This window comes from Penicillium angulare, assembly GCF_028827245.1.
Source record: "Penicillium angulare strain IBT 27051 chromosome Unknown utg000002l_segment0_segment0, whole genome shotgun sequence".
Lineage (NCBI taxonomy): Eukaryota > Fungi > Ascomycota > Eurotiomycetes > Eurotiales > Aspergillaceae > Penicillium > Penicillium angulare.
Genome location: NW_026623161.1, coordinates 1,867,793 through 1,887,809, shown reverse-complemented (window position 1 = coordinate 1,887,809; position 20,017 = coordinate 1,867,793). Strand labels below are relative to the sequence as shown.

Below are 20,017 nucleotides of genomic sequence, written 5' to 3'. Positions count from 1 at the left end.
TATATAATATATGGATAATAATATATGATTTATACTTCCCATTCACCCATTCAATACACTCAGGAGGTGGCAGTTTCAGACAATGGACAAAGAAGTGACTGTAGACTCGAGAGTGTACCCCAGATGTATACAGGCCATTTATGCCTCCTAGATTTATGCTTATGTCCTTCGATACATTAAGTTGATTAAGACATCAGGATCAAGCTTAGGCCATATGGGTCCATCCAGCAATGACATATCCCACTATCCCACTATCCCCAGCTGAACTGATCTAGACGTACTCTAGTACTCTCTCTAGCCGCGACCCTGATCATTCCCGATGTGACATCCAATCAATCCTGCAGCCCGACTCCACTGTGATGACTATTAATAGCCCTAATCCGGTTTTGCCTGTTTGCCTCAGGCCACCTTTGTGCCTGACTCAGCTATTCTTGCGCCCTTTTTTCCTTTTGTTCGTGTTCTATCTTTAGAATCAACCTTTTCTGCATCGAACTATCAGCCCCCTCTATTTATCGAGGGCTCCATCCCATCCTACTATTTCGACTGCTTATATCTAAACCCTCCCCCCTCCCACTTACCATTATTGGTATCGCCCTATTCCTTCCAAGCTGGTCGAGCGTCGAGTCCACTTGAGACCTTGACCTCGACACCTTAAATCGTCGCGACCCGCTGAGCGCGACCGCACATACCAGCCTGGATTTAGCATCGGTGTGACTTACCGTGAACTCCGACTCGCGATAGCTACATCGCCGACTTGATTCAGATTCTTGTTGTCGCATCGCGACCTTGAAGTCGCCGTGGATTGTCGTCTGCGGCATTCTGACGTGGCGACTCCTTTTTGTCTTACATAGGCTTACGCGCCGGAGTCAAATATAATCTCTTCAAAATGGGTCGCCGGAAGATCGAGATTAAACCTATCAAGGATGATCGCAATCGCTCTGTGTAAGTTACAGATACATTTCACTGCAGTCTTTCAAGTTCAAGTTCCTTGTTAATCTAGAATCTCCGCTAACATTCATCCTCACGACAGTACATTCCTAAAGCGAAAGGCCGGTCTCTTCAAGAAGGCGCACGAGCTGGCCGTTCTTTGTTCCGTCGACGTCGCAGTTATTATCTTTGGTCAAAATAAAAAACTCTATGATTACTCGTCATGCGATATGCCCGAGTGTATTCATCGCTTCCAATATGTAAGTAGCGACCGTGATTTCATTCTTTCTAATCGCCCGTGACAAGAAAATTCGAACCTCGCTAACATTATTTCTCTTCCTCTAGTTCAATGGTGTCCGTGAACACAAAGGCCTAGAAGATTTTAACAAAAATGAAGAAGACGACGACGATGAAGATCATACACCTGCGCCCGAGGATATGCAAATTACCCAAAACCATCCCGGCGCGCCCCCTCTTCTGCATCAGCAACCCGGTTTCCAGCATATAAACCACGCTCCATCTGCATCTCCTCCCGTCCCGAACAATCTCCCAACACGACATGGTACCCCACAGTCTCAGGCTTCTCGTCCTTCATCTAGAAATCATATTCGTCGCGTCAGCTCAAATCTCGGTCCCCATCAACACGCCACGCCACCGCCTCCCGGTCCCCCGAATGGATTCTACATGCCCAACCCATCAATGTACAATCCAAACGTTCACGGTGCCATGAATCAGCCTCGTCCCGGTCAATTCGGACAATTCGCTCACCCTCCACCCGTTCCCCAAGGAACACCACCACAAGGAATCGCTCACCCGCACGGTCTCCCGCCTCAACAGATGCCTCAACAGCATCCGCAGCAGCATCAACAGCAACACCCGCAGCATCAGCACTTCCAACATGCACACGCCGTGGCCTCACAGCAAATGGGTATGCCTCCAGGCTCTCACGCACCAGTCCAACAAGTCTCCCAAGCATACATGTCCGATCAAGGAGGAAACCGAGGCTCAATGCCCCCAGCATACCCTCCGGAAAATCAAGAACGCGAAAACAACGATAATACGTCAGGTGGTCACCTAAAGCCAGAACACAGCCAATCCCCACCTCAACCAAAATCCATGTCCAAGTCCCGGAGTATCTTCACCCCAATCGACGACCGTGGTTCAGTCTTAGCTCAACATTTCAGAGGAGGCTCAATGTACGACCAGCATCGGATGAACCAAAACCAAATGTCCCACGAAGAATCCGCAGCAAGAATGGCTCAAATGAACGCCCTCAATCTAAACCGGACACAATCTATTTCCTCAGCCCCGGACATTCAACCTCTCTCTATACACTCAGGAACGGGAACGGGAACGGGTCCAGGTCCAGATATCCAACCCCTCCAACGTACAAACAGCGGCCAACTCCCCTCCAAAAGACCCCAACTGAAAGTTCAAATCCCATCTGAAAGCTCCGAAGTCGGAAGTGTAACAGGCGACACCGCAGAAGGAGATTCATCCCGCGACTCAGCCAACAAATCCACCCCAGCAAAAGCAGACCACCCACCTAATGGAAGCGGAGTCGTTCTCCCCCCACCCTCCCCATCAGCAGGAGCAATCCTTTCCGCCGGCGCACAAGGACCACCGAATCCATTCGCGCGCCCACCACCTCCCCAATCACAAGGTGGTGGATATAACGGCTCAACATCCGCAACGAATGGAACCGGGGCCGGAGCTGGAAACGGAAACAATAATATTGAAACGCCTATCTCTGCGCTACCGAGCCGATTTGTCTCTGATGCTTTACTACCTTCACCTTCTAGCTTTTTTCCAGAGTGGGGTTTCGGTCGTTCGGGCCCTGACTCGAGTCTGCTTCCTAGTCCGTTGACGTTTCCTACGCCGGCGGTTGGGAATGGACCGGGTTTCGGGAGAGAGGATGAGCAGGATAAGAAGAGGGATTATCCTGATGATGGGTCGCCGGATGAGGAGACGGTGAATAAAAAGCATAAGCCTTGATTGTTCATTTCATTACATATCCTGTCACATCCGCTTTTGATATCCTAGTTTATACCCGTCATTCCTATCTTCATATCTCTTACTCTACCACTTGTCTATACTTTCCTTCCCTTCTACCCTGATCCCTTTCCTAACCCCAATCCTCATATTTCCTCCACGATCGGTTTGAGTCTAGGATTCTTCTGCTCTGATACCCCAGTTTTATACCTCTTCTTTTCCATTCTCTTTTTCCTTTTGCTACTTTCTCATTCTCTACGATATTTCTTTCTTGTTTGGATATTGAATTGGATACTGGATATTGATACTCGTATGTCATACGACTGATATATTATGTTCCTTCCTTTCTTTTACTTTCTTTTACTTTACATTGAATTTTCTATCTATGGTTTGATTTGGTTACATGGCGTTTGTTTTTTGCGATGATATACGGCGTATATACTGACAACATTTGATGAATATTCATTTGACATAATTCAGTTTCACTGTAGGGTATTCATGGTGTTCATAAACATAAAAGGAATATCACAATCCTAAAATCGAAAATCTACAATTCGGATCAACCTTGCCCAGGTGGAATATAACATGAAAATTCCATGTAGCTCAATACGAGTTGTAGCGTATGTGTATATAACTGCCTCGCTGCCTTTCACAATAATCTGGGAATATTTATGTCAAATTAGGACTACTAGTATGGTTCACTTGTAACACTCTCCTAGCACATACGACCACAGGGTGTGGAAAATAGGGCTTCCCGTCCGCTCAGCCGTACTCAAGCCACACGCCGGTCAGTTAGTAGTATGGTGGGTGACCACATGCGAATCCTGACTGTTGTATGTTTTTTGTTCACCCGTTTTTTTGGATTCGTTGGGTTTAGTGCCCTTGCCGCCCTACTCTTCAGTCAATTAAGCCCCTTCACCTGAATGCCATGAACGCCACTATTTTACACCTGAACCCTCCTGCACATGCCTGAAGCGCTGACGTGGCCTTACTCTTTCTATACTCATTTCTACCCTACAGATCCAATCACTACAAAATACTCTGGGCTCGGGTACTCTTTTCCGTCGGGCGCAGTAAGGATTCTCTATACATCTGGATCACCGCGCTAATCAATTTATGTCATACATTCAAGAAAAGGTGTAGTGGACTATCTATAGAAATCCTATTCGCAGTTTTATCTTCTCCTTACCGGTTCAGATATTTTACGCAAGAATCGGGATGAAATAATCCTGAATCTGATATGCCTAGGTAGAGTTAGACTTTAACATGTAACACTCTCCTAGTATATACGACCACAGGGTGTGGAAAATAGAGAACGGGGGGAGAGCGGGTGAGAATTCTCATCCCAAGGTGGACAGACACTCCATTCCCACTCTCACTCGACAGAGCCCAGGGGAATATGTAAATATCAGCCCCAGGGCGCACATCCAGTCTATCGTCCTTTTTTATTCCCCCACCTCGCAGCCATTCCAAAGAAGAGAGGGTCTAATCTTTAGTTACCCCCGCCAGCGCCTCAAAATAAACTTTTCAGTGATTTCGACGAGGCCTTCTTCAATCAACTCGAGTTCATCTGGGGTGCCTGGAGGAACCTTTCCGATAGGAATGATTATTGGCCCCGTAGTGGTAATAGTGGCTGGTAGACCGTACTGCCCACTGTGATCATCTTTATAGAACGTGATTAAACCACGACCCCAAATTACTGACTCAAAAGCCTGGTCCTGATCAGGTTGTCTAAAGGCCTTATACACTACCCAGCTGATGTAACTTTGGTTTTGTGGCGCATATAAACAAATTACTGCATTGATCTTTCCTTTAGAATACCGGATATAATCGTCTGCACGGCTTCTTAACTCTTCGACTGATTGCGAAATTCCAATCTCAAAGACGATATGCGGAAACAATGACTGCCTTTTTTTACCTGCCATTGGATAGAGGGCCAGGTCTGGCTCGACAGTACACCCGTTTTCAAGTTTAAAATCGCCTCCGTTAAGAAGCATCCAGTCGTCATCTTTCATTCCGATCTTCATCATTTGCTGTGTCAAATATCTGAAGGTCACTCCCTGGGCAACAAAGATAGCACGTATTGGCATCTTGAGGATGAGTTGTTGTTTATCTGGCGCATACTCAAGTATTCGAATCTTTTCTCGTTCTATCATAGCTTCGTGGCGACGTAGGAAGTCATGCTCGACTTTTGAAAATACCAATAAATCGGATCCGGCCTGCTCGGCGCAAAGCTTTTGGTCCCTTAAGACATTTAAAAAGTTTCCTAGTCCATTATAGACAAAATGGATCGCCATGATATAGAACTTTAATTTCTTCACAAGTTGTCGGGTAAAACTTTCCTTTGCCAAAGGAAAAATCACGAATTCCAATCTTCTTGGACTTGGGTACCCGTTTACTCCACGATGATGTAAACTTGCGCTCATTTACTTAACTAGTTAACTAACTAACTACAAGAAAGTCAAGCTTTCCTAATGTTATAGCCAGATCGGGCAAGGTCGCCCACAAAGCGACCATATGTGCGTTTGAACGAAGCAAAACACCCAATATCAAGCGGCTATAGTAGATACAAGGAATACGCTGGCATAAAAAGCGGTATAATACTATTTTCTGCATAGATTCGGTCGAATTAAAGTATAAGGTAGCTACCGTGGCTATTAAGAATGAATAGCCAAAATTAATGCCCAATAGCGTCCCCATCACACACCGCCTATACATGTATTGCCTAGTTACCCCTCGTAGGCTGGTCATCGGCGATTAGGCTTCCTTCCACCTTGAGCCGCCTGCTCTTTACTCCACAAATTTCAACATAGACCATATGGTAGCCTCCAGATTCTTAACTTTGTCTATCTAATGGAATTTCTTCGAAGACACTAATTATCATTATACATGGGTGATCCATTTTCTGTCGCTGGGAGCGCGGTAGGCGTTATCTCGCTTGGCCTCTCAGTCTGCCAGGGCCTACTGGCTTATTACGGGCCATTCAAAGCGTATGATGAACAAATTTACGATGTCTCCAACCATATAACAAGTTTTGACGGCATGTTGAAGGCGTTAAAATCTGTACTCGCTAACGCGCAAGTTTTTTCATCTCCTCTGACGGCTCAATCAGCAACAGTCGCACTCGATTCCATCTTTAATTGTCAAGAAGGACTAGAAAGATTATATAAAATGCTGAATGAGTGCAAAAGCACAAGCACAGGCTTTTTGGGGTCCAAAGTCCGGATCAATAGGATACTGTATCCTTTCAAACGCGATACACTGATAACACTTTTGGAAACGGTGAGCTGGCTGCAAGCTCATCTCAATACCTCACTGCAAATACTGAATATGTGAGTTTAAACTAGAAGAGAAATGAATCATTTCATTACTAATTGGAAATTCCAAGGGCTATGTTGGCTATCTCTCAGAAGCAAACAGACATGGTCCTCACATACTCAGCATCGAGCGCCCTCGATACCAGTCAAATGTTACTTGTGGCTCAAAGGTCTGATCAGCGCGGCATTAGTATTGAGCATAGACTAGAAATACTTGAAAATCATCTTAAACGAATGGTATAGCTATACCCCCTGATCTAGATCTCCAAGAATTCCATCCTTGAGCTGCTACTTACTATTTTACTTAAACTTAGCAAAGTGATAAGTCCGGCAATAAAGCTGGCCTAGCTCTCACACCAGACCTACTCCAATCGGCAATGGAGCATCAACGACTTGTGGATGAAGATTCGCATAGTCAGGGGACCGTCATTGTTTCTCAGTGGAATCGGCGCCGAACAAAATGCTCATGTGGCACGAAATTCTGCGAAAGAGCGCGCAACGCTGGTACAGCTCGTACTGGCGGATGTGAGCTTCACAAAGAAAGCAAAACCGTCATGACTTTGCTCCATCGCCAAATATTTTGCAGATGGGTTCTGCGGATTTTCCTTGAAACATCGTTTTCAAGCACAATCGGAGCAGGAGGATTCTCGATCAGCCCTAAACTTGAATTCCGTGCAATTGTGCCTATAAATTCAGAGATATTCAGCGCCCTTCACGGTGCAAAGGAGAGGTTCAAGTCGCAAGATGTCTCTACTGTAATCCAAACTACTTGGAAGGCTCTATTTGAAGCCTTTCGTGCAGGCAAAGCATCAAAGTCGGATGCTCTTCAAAGCGGCGATACTATTCTACATGTGAGTATCAATTTGCCATGGATGCCTTAAGCTTCCACCCATAGAATTACTCTGGCGCTGGAACATCTAAGTCTTTTAATTGAATGTCTTGTATTAACCACCACTACAACAGGTAGTCACTGGCTGGCAAACTTACAGTTCTAACTGGGATACACGTTCACGGCTTATGTGGCGTTCATTTATCAAAAGCCTTTTACAAGCGGGTCTCTCTCCGGACCGTGCGAATTACCGCGGTGAAACTCCTGCCGATAGCATGATCGATTGTTTTGGGCATGAAAGCAGCAATCTGGAAAAGCAGCAGATAACGATTGATATCTGTTCAGACTTACTGGAAGCTGGGGGATACATGACCCGAGAAGCCCTTGATTGGAGGCATCGAGAGAACACTTTCAACCCTTTGTACATGGGTTGGAGAGTAGATGGACGTAGGACTGATAATTTGTTCGAAGACTTTAGCTTCCGCCTTATTTGGAGAATTGCCGATGAGAAAGGGATCCAAGGTAATTGCACCCAAAAAAAGCGACCCGAAAGAATGTGATGCTAAACTGAATCAAGACATCGATCTCCCAGAAGAATTACAGCCTCTTGTGTACAAATCGAAGAAACTTTTGGCAGCACAATTAAGAAAAGGGATCGATTTCCATCGATTGATTGAATCGTACACTCGTTGGGGGGAGGGTTTAGCCCTGATTCTTGAATCTGGTCATGCACCAACCGAAGACGCTCTTAAAGCCGCATGCGAAGCGAATTGCGAGGAGAGCGTAAAGATACTGGTGAATGACCACAAGTGCTTTATTGGAAACAAAGAGCTTGCAATCGCAAGTTTTCATCCCAACCAGGTCATTGTTGATCTAATTGTTAGCGAGTTCATTGATCGTAGAAAGCGGTTACAGGCACTTGCGGAGGCAAACTTGACGAGAAGTGCCCAAGATCAATTACGCATCGAATCCCAAAGTCTGCTCAATACCTATGCTTATGAAGCGTATACACTACTTGCAGTCACATCTGTGGATTTGGAAGGTCTCCTGGAGCGTTTTAAGTGGTCAGTCTTTGACTGTGTCGGTGTCAATCTTGATTTGGCGGACCGATTATGGAGTGCCGGCTTCCGAGGCGTTGATGATATCGATGATGACAACCAGACGTGTCTGACAAATATCTGGAGAAACACACCACCCTGTGATTTGGAAGTTTTTCTACAAAAGACTAACTGGTTGATCAGCAAAGGTGCTGATATCTATCACCAAAAGCCATTTGGATCGGCCTTGCATGACATAGCAAATAGTGTGGGCACAATTTTATACTGCATGAAAGACGAGGAACACTCGAAGATTAATTCTTTGAGTGAACCTTCAAAGGCCTTATTGAATACAGTTCTATCCGACAATAGTCGAGATGATTGCGAATGTGCCTGTTCTCTGAACGGATGCTCTCCACTAACGACTCTTTTAAGCGGACTTTTGCCCACACGAATTGACCATGAGACTGAAGCCAAGCTTATCCAGCTCTTTGCCGAGTTTTTGAGAGTTGTTCTCTCGCACTCAAAATTCAAGCCTGAGCATGATGAACGCTTCAAGAGTTATTTGAGTGTTGGTATACTTCGTTTCATCACATTCAAAAGCTTGGATATCACACATACTTGCTTTCATGAGTATAGAAAGATTGAATCAGAAGAAATAGAAGAGATCCAAGATGAAGAGAAATTGTTGATATCGGATCTCGAGAGGCTATTGACACAATTTCTCGAAGAATCGAATGTGCATGGCTTGCAACTTCCGAGCTACATAGCAGGACCATGGCAGACTCACATGGCTTCATTTCTTTCAACATCAAATCCTCACTGTGTGAAAGAACTTACTCAAATTATTGAGTCTGGAGTTTTCCTTGACGATCACAAGTCACAATCGCGAAGGTTTTTTCTATCCTAGCTGTAGCCGAGTATTATTAGAAATGAATCCGAGGAGAAGTGGGGTTGTTCTTTACAGTGACATGTGATGGGCCCAGATGCGTCCCACCTTTCTTGTTGTGTTTGTATGTAATAAGTGGGTAGTTTCACTACTGCATGGCATTATGGCCATAATAGTCTGCATCGGAATTGCTGTTTTCTGTCCCTTGAGACACTCATCTGGTTTCTGGGACCCATGTTTTCTAGTATTTGGCTTGATAACCGCTATTCCAATGATAATGCGGTTCCTTTATTCTTTTTTCGAAACATAAAATAACTGAAATTGCATGTCATACGACGACTTTTCGCATGGAGAATACTGACTATGCGAATAATGACCCCGATCAACCGCCCATTCCGGGTTCAAGTTGGAATGTCATATCTGTTTAAATTCCCGGTGCTGGTATTCGGTCAGAAATTCAAATATTTAGACTACCAATTTGCTGATGGGAAAATGACATTGCGGGCCATGCTAGTAACATCACACGTCTCGTCTGAAGAGTAAAGGGGCCCACAGCAATATTAATGGCTCATTCAAATGATGACTTTCTTACATTGACAGGTGGGTCCTATGGTAATCCATAGTCATTGAAAAGTTATACTTGAATTGGGATTGTGTCAGTCCTATCCTGTATAAGTCTCTCTGTCCAGAGCAATCTGGATACTGAGACACCTCACCATTTTTTCGTTATGCGGGGGCTTCATGAAGCTTGGAATAGTAACCACGGCAGAGCATTCAAAGCTTTCTGCGGTATTGGTGTTGAATATTTGATCCCTATAGAATTTTGGAATGATGAAAGAGAGAAACTGGTAGCGGGCAAGTAGCACACAATCCTTTATGTGAATAACTGACATTTTAACATGTCAGACTTTACCAGAATGAAGATTGTTAACGGGCTTTCAAAGTGAGTCCTCGCCGTAAGCGAGTCATAGTACTTATTGTGATAGCGTGTGACTAATAGAAAAGTATAGCTAAGAAGTTCATCAATTGTTCAAAACAGATGCCCGATAAATTGGTGAACCACAAGTCTCATTCAAAGCTAATCTTCTTAAATCCATGTCTGGCTTTATAATTGGTTGAAAAGCAACAGTATATACATAACTATTGTCGATAAATCTTTAAATATAAGTCAATGAAAAGGGACATTTATGTCAGTCATTTGTGATTGTCAACACATCTCCGCTAGGCACGTATCCTTGCAAAACTGGCTGCTGCTAGCGGATCTTTTTTTATCTGTCGGCGGGGTATTCTCCTAGCGAGGCTGAGGGGTACGGCGGTATCTAAAATTCCAAGGTTAACAGAGCGCACTATCAGGCGGAGAAGAATATTCTGAGATCCTGAGTTCTTTTTCGTCATCTATTTATCTTCCTCTTTGAATAGTATTGATTTATAAATCTTGACTCTTTCAATTCTCAGGTTTGTTCAATATTCAACGCTCAAGATTTCAGACACATTTGAAATTTGGTGCACCTGAAATTGAAGAGCATTTGGATTTCGTGTCTTCGGTTTCTTAATATCATTGCACTAGTGTACCATCATGAAATATGTGATAGTGATTCAGCCATACTTTATGGTTGCTTGAATAGACTGAACAGAGTGATTCGCGAGATGGTTGCATTGACCCTCCGAGCTAACGCACTAGGCATCTTGGAATCCGCAAACCGTTACAGGCATGAAGTAAAGGTGCCTCCGGCCAGCTGGAGCCAATACATGTGTGGTAACTACTATTTAGGAAGGGCCCATTCATTTGGAGAGTATCAATGTATCGCGAATTCATATGCATCTTCTTGTGACCTAATTCCGGAGCCCTCGAGAGAAGATCGTGTGTCGAACCGGTTTGTGAGAGGGGGCAGTTACGGTACGGTGCGGTGCGAACCGAAACATTCCTGAGCAATCAACTGCGCCCCAAAGAATGGAGGCAGCCAGTCTCCACCACCCTTTGGAGCGCCACGACGCGAACTAGGAGCCAACATGGATGCCGCTCCTTCGAACCGAAATTAGAAATACTGCCCGAGTCCCCGAGCTTCGTCCATGATGAATTGATGACCACGCTTTTCCCTTACATTAGCTTGCAAGAAACACAAAGCAGTCTCCAAAGTGGCACAGATCAGAGTCTCGAAAATTTGCTCGCTCCTGTATGTGGTATAGTGTTTGAATAATGCCTACTCCACACAGCCAAGCAACCCACCCCGCCGGGATACTCTTCTCGAGTACCGGCGATTGCAAAAAGCACGGTAATTGCGAGATAGCGTTTGAAAAGCAGAAGCCGGTCACATTACAAGAGAATGCCCTCGTTCAGCTGGACACGATGAAAATAAAACCAGCCGATACGAAATACGCCGCCCTCCTTCTCACAAATTCTAGCAAGGCCTCAGCCAACTCGATTTCTAGACGCAGAAATGAAGCTGGCGTCAATATTACCAAAATTCAAACACGCTTCGACCCACCTCATGTGGATATCTTTTCTTCGAAAATCAAGGGGAAACAAAATAAAAGATCCCATTTCGGCAAACCCCCTGATGAAACCAGCCAATTTATTGCTCTGACGGCTTCATCACCGATGGATATTAGCTTGCTTTCTGTTTGCTTCAGATCAAGTAAAACTAAGCGCTTTCGGCAGACGACTTCTACGTTATGGAAATTGCCAACCAGTAATGAGATCAACGCAGAGTTCTCTGATCCCAAAAGAATTTATCATGATCCTGAAGCACGGCAAATTTCTGCTCCCAAGCAGGATCTCAGGTCGGAGCAGGCTTCAAGCACACAAAGAACTGTCGCTAAATATAACGAACAGTTGCAAGCTGTGGCAAACGGAGCTGGCGAGAAATTGTATCATGGACACAAAAAGAATTCTTCGCCACACAACGAAATGAAGCGAGAAGCCAATCAAGATGCTGTTTCATTGGCTGTGCTTGAACCGGCCCTTTCTCGTCAAGGTCTGAAAGAGGTGGGCGCGGTTACAAAGTCGCTCCGCAAAATTATACCGCTTGAATTGATCCAGCACTTAGGGGAGGATAGCAGGAGATGCCCAGCTTGGACAATTCAGGGCAAGAGATGCAAACGTCATCTTCCTATTAGATCTATTTCAGCGCAACTCCAAAGCCTGGCCGCCTTGAAACCAAACGAACTTCTACATGCAACTCAAGATCTGATAGAAGTAGTTTTCTGTGATTCACATCGAAAGGTCGCATTTAAAGAGATTCAAGTCTGGAAAGAAGAGTTCCAAGAGCTCTCAAGCATCCATGATTATGAATCTATTTTCCTAGTGAAAAATGAACGTTTATGGGCTCTTATTCGCTGGGTTCGTCTGTTAGAGCGGGCGACACTGTCTCAACCATCACTGTCCTCCTTCCTGCAACCCACAGCGAGCAAAGTTGTACAAGTAGAACCGCTTATGATCAACCCCATCCAAGAATTCGACCCTTACATCAGTAAAAGCTTTTCGGGAACAACATCTGAAGAGCTTGCAATACTGCTAACCAGGCCTCTCGGACCAAGCGATCTCAAATATCAGGGCTCGATGTACATTTTCTGGCAACGCGGAAACTTCGGCCATTTGAAAATTGGGCGGTCCGGAAACGTACCCTGCCGTCTAAAGCAATGGAATAAACAGTGCAAAAAAACTATGGAAGTTTTTTTTCCGGAACCGGTGAAGAACAGCGACGAGAAGATATCCGATTTACAACAGGTTCCACACGTATCGCGCGTTGAAGCTCTGGTACATCTGGAATTGATTCGTTTCAGAAAAATCGAGAAAAAATGCCCTGGTTGTTCTAAATCACACCGGGAGTGGTTTGAGGTCCCCAAGGATATTGCAATAGGGGTTGTCCGCAAGTGGTCCGCTTGGATTAATACACTGCCATATGAGAAGCAGATGAAAGATGGCAACGAGCAGTGGATTCTGAGAAGTGAGGAAAAGAAAAATATAGATAAGCTGTGTCGCACAGGGATATATTGTTCAATTCCATGCTTGCCTGCTGTCAAAGAAAAGAAGCGCTCTCGCCCTCGCCCTCGCCCTCGACATTCGCTTTAAAGTGCTTTGTGAGAGGAAAGCTAGGAAGAGTGGTATAGACCGCCTTTTGTCTCGAATTGTCATGGCCACTTATATATAGACTGATTTAAATCTCTCATCGCAACATTGCCAAAAGATCTTTCATTGAATATCAGATCAGAAGGAGATGTACATCTTGCGGGACTTGTCGCATCTTTAGCCCGGAGATCTGCGGCTTTCCCCTCGGGTTATTACAATGCTCAAATAATTGGACTAAATAACATCAAGTTCTTGAGTTGGTAAGTAAATAATCAAAGAAATAGACTTTGTCCTACGTATACATTCAGTGTTTCCAACTACTTCTACATACTAGGCAAGCAGGAGCATAGGCTATTTCTAGCCATTAGTCGATACATTATTTGTGGAAGTTAACTCCACAAATTGCCTTAAACCAGACCAATAATTTACTTTTATATTCATCCTCATCTTCAGTTCATGTTTGCTCAATATTATAACCATCGTGGTCATCGTGAATACTGGGCTCGTTCTCCTCTTCCTCACCCGCGTCTATACCTAGTTGTGGAGTATGCAAGTTACACAGACTGATCCCACATTCTCCTTCAATTATAGACAAAATGGATCGCCATGATATAGAACTTTTATTTCTTCACAGGTTGTCGCGAATTCCAATCTTGTTGGACTTGTGTACCCGTTTACTGCACGGTGATGTAAACTTACACTCATTAAGTTAATTAACTAGGTGGTTTACATGACGGTGTAAGGGCGGTGACAGGCGGTTACAATCTTTGCAGGAATCAGGCCAAAAAAGCCGCTGACTAAGAATTTAAGGGATTTGGCGACTATTATTGTAAGAATGGATCTATTTCTTACTAGGAAAAAAAAAGTATCAAGAATGAATGAAATCGAAGTTAGGAAAGGAAGAGAAAGGGAAGCCCTCTCTGAAAAGACTACATCCAGATATATAGATAGGCACAAAACCGTCTTCTGCCGGCAATTTTTTACAGTAATGCCAGTCGCCCTACTAGGGATTCCCTTCCTCACGCTCCTTATATGTTTTCCGTCTACTACCTCCGTAACCTTGCTACCCCTCTCCGAAATCACTGTCGATCAGAATGAAGGTGAGGAGTTGAAGAATATGACGAACAAGAAGCTTATATCGGGCTCCCAAGTGTCGGTCAAGAATCCTATGCTAGGAATAGATTCTCGCGCAGCCTTACCGATAGGCCTTGAGAAGCATTTACTAAATAATCTTGATGTCTTTGGCAAGGAGGGTCTTCGGGGAACCTTGTGGGTGAGAGTAGCATCCCTGATCACCCAGCAACGCGATATTTGCTAATATTGGCACCAATATTACGTGATCAAGACATCAGGACTGCTGAAAGTCCGAGGAAACTAGCCAGAAGCAAGAGAGATATTCTAATGTTTAGATCCTGGATGGGAATACAAAACCAAAAGCTCCAATATGTTTTCACCAAGGGAACTGGGAGCCATCCCAAATGCGCAGCTGGGCACCAACTGACTCTCGAGTTCCTTCGTCAATCGCCTTCACAATACCGCTGACGCTCTCCTCAACCGTCTGAAAGGCCTTCTCAAGGCCGACAGCTTTGGCGCCAGCATTGCCCATGTCAGTCTGGGGGAAGCTGCAAATATGTTATTATATGTAAGACCGATTGTTTAATAAACGGAAGAGTTGAAATGAGGAGGGAAAGCAGTCACATACCCAGGATCCGCAATAAAACTCACAAACTCCTCGTTCTCAAAATGAATCTTACGCACGATCCAGTGAAGTATTGCTTTGCTGGGGCCGTACGCCGCACATGAGTATGGGCGCTGTTCCATGCCACCGATGCTACCCAGCGGACTACCAATTCCGACAAAAGTGGGCTTCTCGCTTTTCTTAAGCAGCGGATAGATGGCTTGGTAGAGATATATGGGGCCAAAACCGTTTACCTCGATGTGTTTGCGTAACACAGGAATGGGCACTTCATGCACAGTCGAGAAGTCCTCGCTGATACAGGCGTTGGCAATGACCACATCCAGGTGATCAATGCCATGTTTATTGATCAGGGTCTCCATAGCAGCTTCTGGGTCGGTTGGAGAGGTGGATTCAACCTTTACAGTGATGAGATGCGAAGACTCGCCCTTGGAGAGAGACTGCAGCGATTGGGATGAAGCACCAGCGGGGTCACGAACAGCCGCGATAACGGTGATATTTGGACGGGCGAGGAATTTTTCGACGAGGCCACGGCCAATTCCACGGCTAGCACCCGTAATTAGATAGACAGTGTTGGTCATAGTAGCTATGGTGGTTATTGGTCAACTTGTTTGCGATAGAGATGGCGAAGTTGGAACTCCATTAGGGGCCACTTAAATTCGCCCAAAGTAGGTGATAGATGATTGATAAAAACCTTGGAACTATGAAGTTTGATTTCTAATGGTAGTAGGTGATTTCTAATAACGCCATTACGCTGACAAGATTTACCTGCTATTGGTCAAATAATAGGAGAGGGGTAGCTAAAAGACATAGATCCCTGGAGGGCGTATGTAGGTAAATTTCAATTAACCCAATCTGGAATTTATGCACATGTGGATAAGTTCAACCCGTTGGATCTGTAAGGTGAGTTTGGGATCAAGTTGACCAAGTTTAAGGAGTTCTTGGTGTCAAATAAGGAGCTGGTAATGCAGACGTTTGGATAGATCTCCGCGTTCGCCATATTCATCCCGGTACACATTTGCGGGCGCCCAAAAAGCACCAGATACTGGCCTAAGGTGACTATTTCTTCAATTATAATAGATGAGTCTCAAGATAAAATGACCTCGGGGGCTCTTAAAGATCGGATCGCGCCTAGTAAGGAAGCCAATTATATTAGCGCTTGAAAGGCAAGAACTGTAAGGGAATTTCCCTTCACCAATTCAAAAAACACGAGTACATTAGAAAGACAAAAGCATACAACAGTCAGGATTCGCATGTGGTCACCCGCCATACTACTCTACACCCTATGCTCGTATGTACCCGCTAGCGGCCGGAGAGTAGAAAATATAGGTTATTTTAAAACGGAAGTACATCAGAGATGCATTAGTACTTCTAACAGTACGCTGGCTGCTGCCCCGGTGAGAATAGGGTGAGATGGATGAATGTGCAATTGACAGGGTGAGTTGTAATACTCCGTACAATCGTAAATAAAAAAATAAAAGTATCTGTTGTAATATGATATTGTATGGGCTAACTATTAGTTGTTTAGAACTTGCAAGCAAGCCAAACAATGCATTCCTTCATCAACCACCCTAGAGCATTCATTTTCACTTTCGCTCTATTTAACTCTCTTCCTTGGGGCAGAATCTGGTGGACGAAGAAATGAAAGCAAAAGGGTTGAAAAGTCGAAGAAAAATGGTGGGGTATAGTACTTCTTTGACAATGTCATTATTACCAGCTCTACTTCGTACAATGATTTTACTCAGACTTTCGCAGACTTTTGCAGTTCTTCCTGATTCTATCACCCATTGAGCCTCAAAGCCCAACACGCGTTGACTTTGAATTGATCAGAAGCAGTGCACTATTATATGGGAAATTTGCGCTCACTCTGCTGCAGAAAAGGTGATAAGACTGACGATACTCAAGACAGTCCAGTCAGACCCGCTCATTTACGCTCTGTAAAGACCACACAAAATGTACCGGTAAGTACAAAAAAAGAGACTTCATCAACAGATGTAGCTCGGGAAAAATTAGACGTGGCTCAGGAGAAACCAGATATAGCTCATGAGGAATTGTCCCAACGTGATCTGTGGGACGAAGCATTCAACAAATTACCTCCAACCTGCCAGAAGTACATATCTTCAGGTGACATTTCACCTACGGCTGCAATCGACTGTCATCGAAGACACAACGGCCAAATACAAGGAGTGGAAGAAAGGAGGACTCAGAATTCCTCGCAAGGATGGTGATGATATCAACGTGCGTGATTCGATGGAGAAAATCATCGGCGCAGGAAAGAAGGCTGGCAACGTGATCTCGACAGCCGTGTCTTTTGATCCGACGGGCCACGGAAGGTCTTTCGCATAATCCATTGCAAGATGTGATATTAATGAAAATAATAGCATCATCTGCCTGGATGATCATTTCCTTTGGAATGGGTGTAAGACTTTCTCCCAGAATTTGACTTGCGGTCCGGACTGATTCTCCTACAAACCCCAGATTGTCCAAAACAGGTTAGACCGTCGCGATGCCATTTTCGGTGCATCGGCCTATCTGGCAGAAACAATCGCCTATTACGCATTGATCGATACAAACTATCGAAACCAGGGCGTCGGAAGTGATCAATATGTCGACGAGGCCCTTCTTAAGATCTATTCAGCGATCCTTAACTTTACAGCTGAGGTAGCAAAGGCGCGGAAGGAAAACGAAGCAAGTAAGCTTATGAATTCCACGAATCCGTTCCCAATCCCAAAATGAGCCTGGCTAATTTCACCTAAGTGAGCATCCTGAACAGCCTCGTGGCACTTACTGATACACCGCTAGACCAGCTGAAGCAAGTTGTCGAGGCCGAAAAGCAAAACGTGGCGCAGTGGACCGATTTGGCCGCAAAATTCAGTGAGGTTTCATTCGGCTCTCATTCCGAAAGATAGTGATAACTAATGGTGGCTTATAGAGGACCGAAAGGATGCGGCCCATCTCGCGAAGACGGATGAAATATTAGAATCTGTGAAGTCTATGGCCTTCAAATTCTTCTGTAAGAATTCTTTCTTTTATATGTTCCCAGTGGATTTTCTTGACAATAATGTTACAGCCAGGGAAGAGAAGACAACAATGGCCTGGCTATCGACAGCTCCTTACTTCGCTCGTCAATTATATTTGCAGGATAAACGAACGGGAGACACTGGTGATTGGCTTCTTGAATCGCCTGAGTACAATGGCTGGAGAACAGCCCCTGGTAATGTATTCTGGCTACCAGAAACTAGTGAGTGAACATTTTCCTCCTTGCTTGATACCAGTAGACGGTTAGCCAGTGTAATAGCCGGCTGTGGTAAATCCGTTCTTTGGTATGTTCATCGACCTCCCCGGAAATGATAATGAATTCTAACCCGATTTAGCTCTACGGCCATATCCGATATCCAGGAGGATTGCAGACTAGATCCTTCCAAGCGTCTTGCCTACTGGTACTTTGAGTTTGGCACCAAGGAAACCCAAAGCGTGGATGCGATGACCAGATCGCTAATCAGACAGCTATGCCGATCACCGCTGCTTCACCAATAACAAAGCTTTGGGAAGATTATGAGCTTTCAGGAGACCAACCAGATTCTAAAGTACTTACCGGTGTAGTGCATGATATAATATGCAACATTGAGGGTAGTGTTTACCTGGTTTTTGATGCCCTGGATGAGTGCCCGGAAGCTACCCACACCAAAGAACGAAGATCGCTTCTAGCACTTCTTATGGGTCTGCTTGAGCGACATAAGGATAAAGTACATATCCTAGCAACTCGCCGGCGCGAATACGACATTGAGCAGAAATTGGCAAAGTCCTCTAAGCTTGATCTGGAAGCCCACCTGGCGGAGGATGTTAAGACATTTGTTTCACAGGTCCATTGCGGAGGGCCCTCTGAGCAAATGAAAGCCCAACACCCGTAAAATGATCATTGATAAATTGCTGAGCTTCGAAGAGCGGTAGGTGATTTGTCTTAGCTAACTAGATGATGGCTTACTGATTTATTATTGACCAGGCGTTTCTGCTGGGCGGAGTTGCAAATGATTGAAGTCGAAGAGTGCTACACGGAGGAACATATCAAAGACGCTCTTAAGAAGGTCCCACCTCATCTGGAGAAAACTTATCGAAGGATATTTGATCGTATCAAGGATAGAGATGTGTCACTAGCGCGGCGAACATTCACTACTATTTGTCTCTCACCTGTGCGTCTTGATCTGAAGACGGTTGCCGATATGGTGGGATTAGGATATCCTGAGTCAATCATCAAAATCTGCACAATATCTCTTGTTAGCAGGTCTGGTGATAAGGTGCAGACGGCCCATTTCTCGGTGCAGGAATTACTTGTCATTTCAGATGAAAATGGCTCGCATCATCCATGCCAATTCTCGGCCATCGATGGACAGATATATCTCGCGGAAAGAACAGTAGATTGTATTCTTGAGCAGACTGAATTTCTGACGCGAGAAGAAGCAGTGAATCAGGCCTCGTTTATGTACGCGGCCAGTTACTGGGATACCCACCTGGCTGCATTGGGAGACGTCGATCAAGCTATTCCAGGCTTACAAGCGAAGATTGATCATCTCTTTACTGAACCAAACATCTACTTGAATCGGGTGCGAGCTGCCGACATTAATGAGTACCAAGACGAGAGCCTCTGGGTGAGAGTACTTCAAGAATGCGATCCTCCCATTTATAGGGCATCTCGTATGAGTCTGATTAAGACAGTGAACATATTGTTTACGCAAGGCGCGGATGCTTTACTATCTTTCCAGCCACCCAATTGGCCATGGGAAAAAAATTCATTGACTGAAGCTGCTCAGCATGGCCAATTAGATGTTTTAATTTTGCTTTTGAGCAAAAGTCTCTCACTCACTCAAGATATGGTCAGCCCAATATTGAAATAAATCGAGTTCTTGGCTGCGGAACGACCCAAGGAATTGCCAATCCCCAACGATGTCATTTGCCAACTTGCGAGGAAGGGAGACGAAAAGACAATGAAGCTTCTACTGCAGTATAGGAAAGAGGATATCCAAGTGACGGAGGATATTATAGGAGGCGCTTGCCTTAGTAGAGATTCTAGGATGTTACGATTGCTTTGGCCCTACAGAGAACCTGGAGTAGAGGTCAGCGAGGAAATACTTCTCTCTGCAACAAAAAACGGAGTCACAGGGCTAGAATTCCTTGACTTTTTTCTGCAGCAACTTCATATTTGCTACTGAGTGAAGATCTCATAGCCTGGATGTTTTACAATCCTCTTGAAGGAGGGCCTATCA

The 20,017-nt window shown here is 44.8% G+C and overlaps 7 protein-coding genes across 7 annotated transcripts; 5 read left to right on the top strand and 2 right to left on the bottom strand.

Moving 5' to 3' along the window:
• Nucleotides 1-886: 886 nt before the first annotated feature.
• rlmA (SRF-type transcription factor RlmA) lies at nucleotides 887-2,922 on the top strand (the record flags this gene model as incomplete). Its single annotated transcript, XM_056918389.1, has 3 exons — nucleotides 887-942; nucleotides 1,031-1,187; nucleotides 1,273-2,922. The coding sequence occupies 3 exons, from the start codon at nucleotides 887-889 to the stop codon at nucleotides 2,920-2,922; spliced, it is 1,863 nt and encodes a 620-aa protein (XP_056784000.1).
• A 1,493-nt stretch (nucleotides 2,923-4,415) lies between these two features.
• Nucleotides 4,416-5,216, bottom strand: N7478_002174 (uncharacterized protein; the record flags this gene model as incomplete). The annotated part of the gene is made up of 1 exon (XM_056918388.1): nucleotides 4,416-5,216. The coding sequence occupies one exon, from the start codon at nucleotides 5,214-5,216 to the stop codon at nucleotides 4,416-4,418; it is 801 nt and encodes a 266-aa protein (XP_056783999.1).
• A 1,397-nt stretch (nucleotides 5,217-6,613) lies between these two features.
• N7478_002173 (uncharacterized protein) lies at nucleotides 6,614-9,012 on the top strand (the record flags this gene model as incomplete). The annotated part of the gene is made up of 3 exons (XM_056918387.1): nucleotides 6,614-7,087; nucleotides 7,200-7,587; nucleotides 7,643-9,012. The coding sequence occupies 3 exons, from the start codon at nucleotides 6,614-6,616 to the stop codon at nucleotides 9,010-9,012; spliced, it is 2,232 nt and encodes a 743-aa protein (XP_056783998.1).
• Nucleotides 9,013-11,188: 2,176 nt separating this feature from the next.
• Nucleotides 11,189-13,063, top strand: N7478_002172 (GIY-YIG nuclease family protein; the record flags this gene model as incomplete). The annotated part of the gene is made up of 1 exon (XM_056918386.1): nucleotides 11,189-13,063. The coding sequence occupies one exon, from the start codon at nucleotides 11,189-11,191 to the stop codon at nucleotides 13,061-13,063; it is 1,875 nt and encodes a 624-aa protein (XP_056783997.1).
• A 1,447-nt stretch (nucleotides 13,064-14,510) lies between these two features.
• On the bottom strand, nucleotides 14,511-15,337 carry N7478_002171 (SDR family oxidoreductase; the record flags this gene model as incomplete). Its single annotated transcript, XM_056918385.1, has 2 exons — nucleotides 14,511-14,682; nucleotides 14,763-15,337. The coding sequence occupies 2 exons, from the start codon at nucleotides 15,335-15,337 to the stop codon at nucleotides 14,511-14,513; spliced, it is 747 nt and encodes a 248-aa protein (XP_056783996.1).
• A 2,928-nt stretch (nucleotides 15,338-18,265) lies between these two features.
• On the top strand, nucleotides 18,266-18,667 carry N7478_002170 (uncharacterized protein; the record flags this gene model as incomplete). The annotated part of the gene is made up of 1 exon (XM_056918384.1): nucleotides 18,266-18,667. The coding sequence occupies one exon, from the start codon at nucleotides 18,266-18,268 to the stop codon at nucleotides 18,665-18,667; it is 402 nt and encodes a 133-aa protein (XP_056783995.1).
• Nucleotides 18,668-18,784: 117 nt separating this feature from the next.
• On the top strand, nucleotides 18,785-19,648 carry N7478_002169 (uncharacterized protein; the record flags this gene model as incomplete). Its single annotated transcript, XM_056918383.1, has 1 exon — nucleotides 18,785-19,648. The coding sequence occupies one exon, from the start codon at nucleotides 18,785-18,787 to the stop codon at nucleotides 19,646-19,648; it is 864 nt and encodes a 287-aa protein (XP_056783994.1).
• Nucleotides 19,649-20,017: the final 369 nt, after the last annotated feature.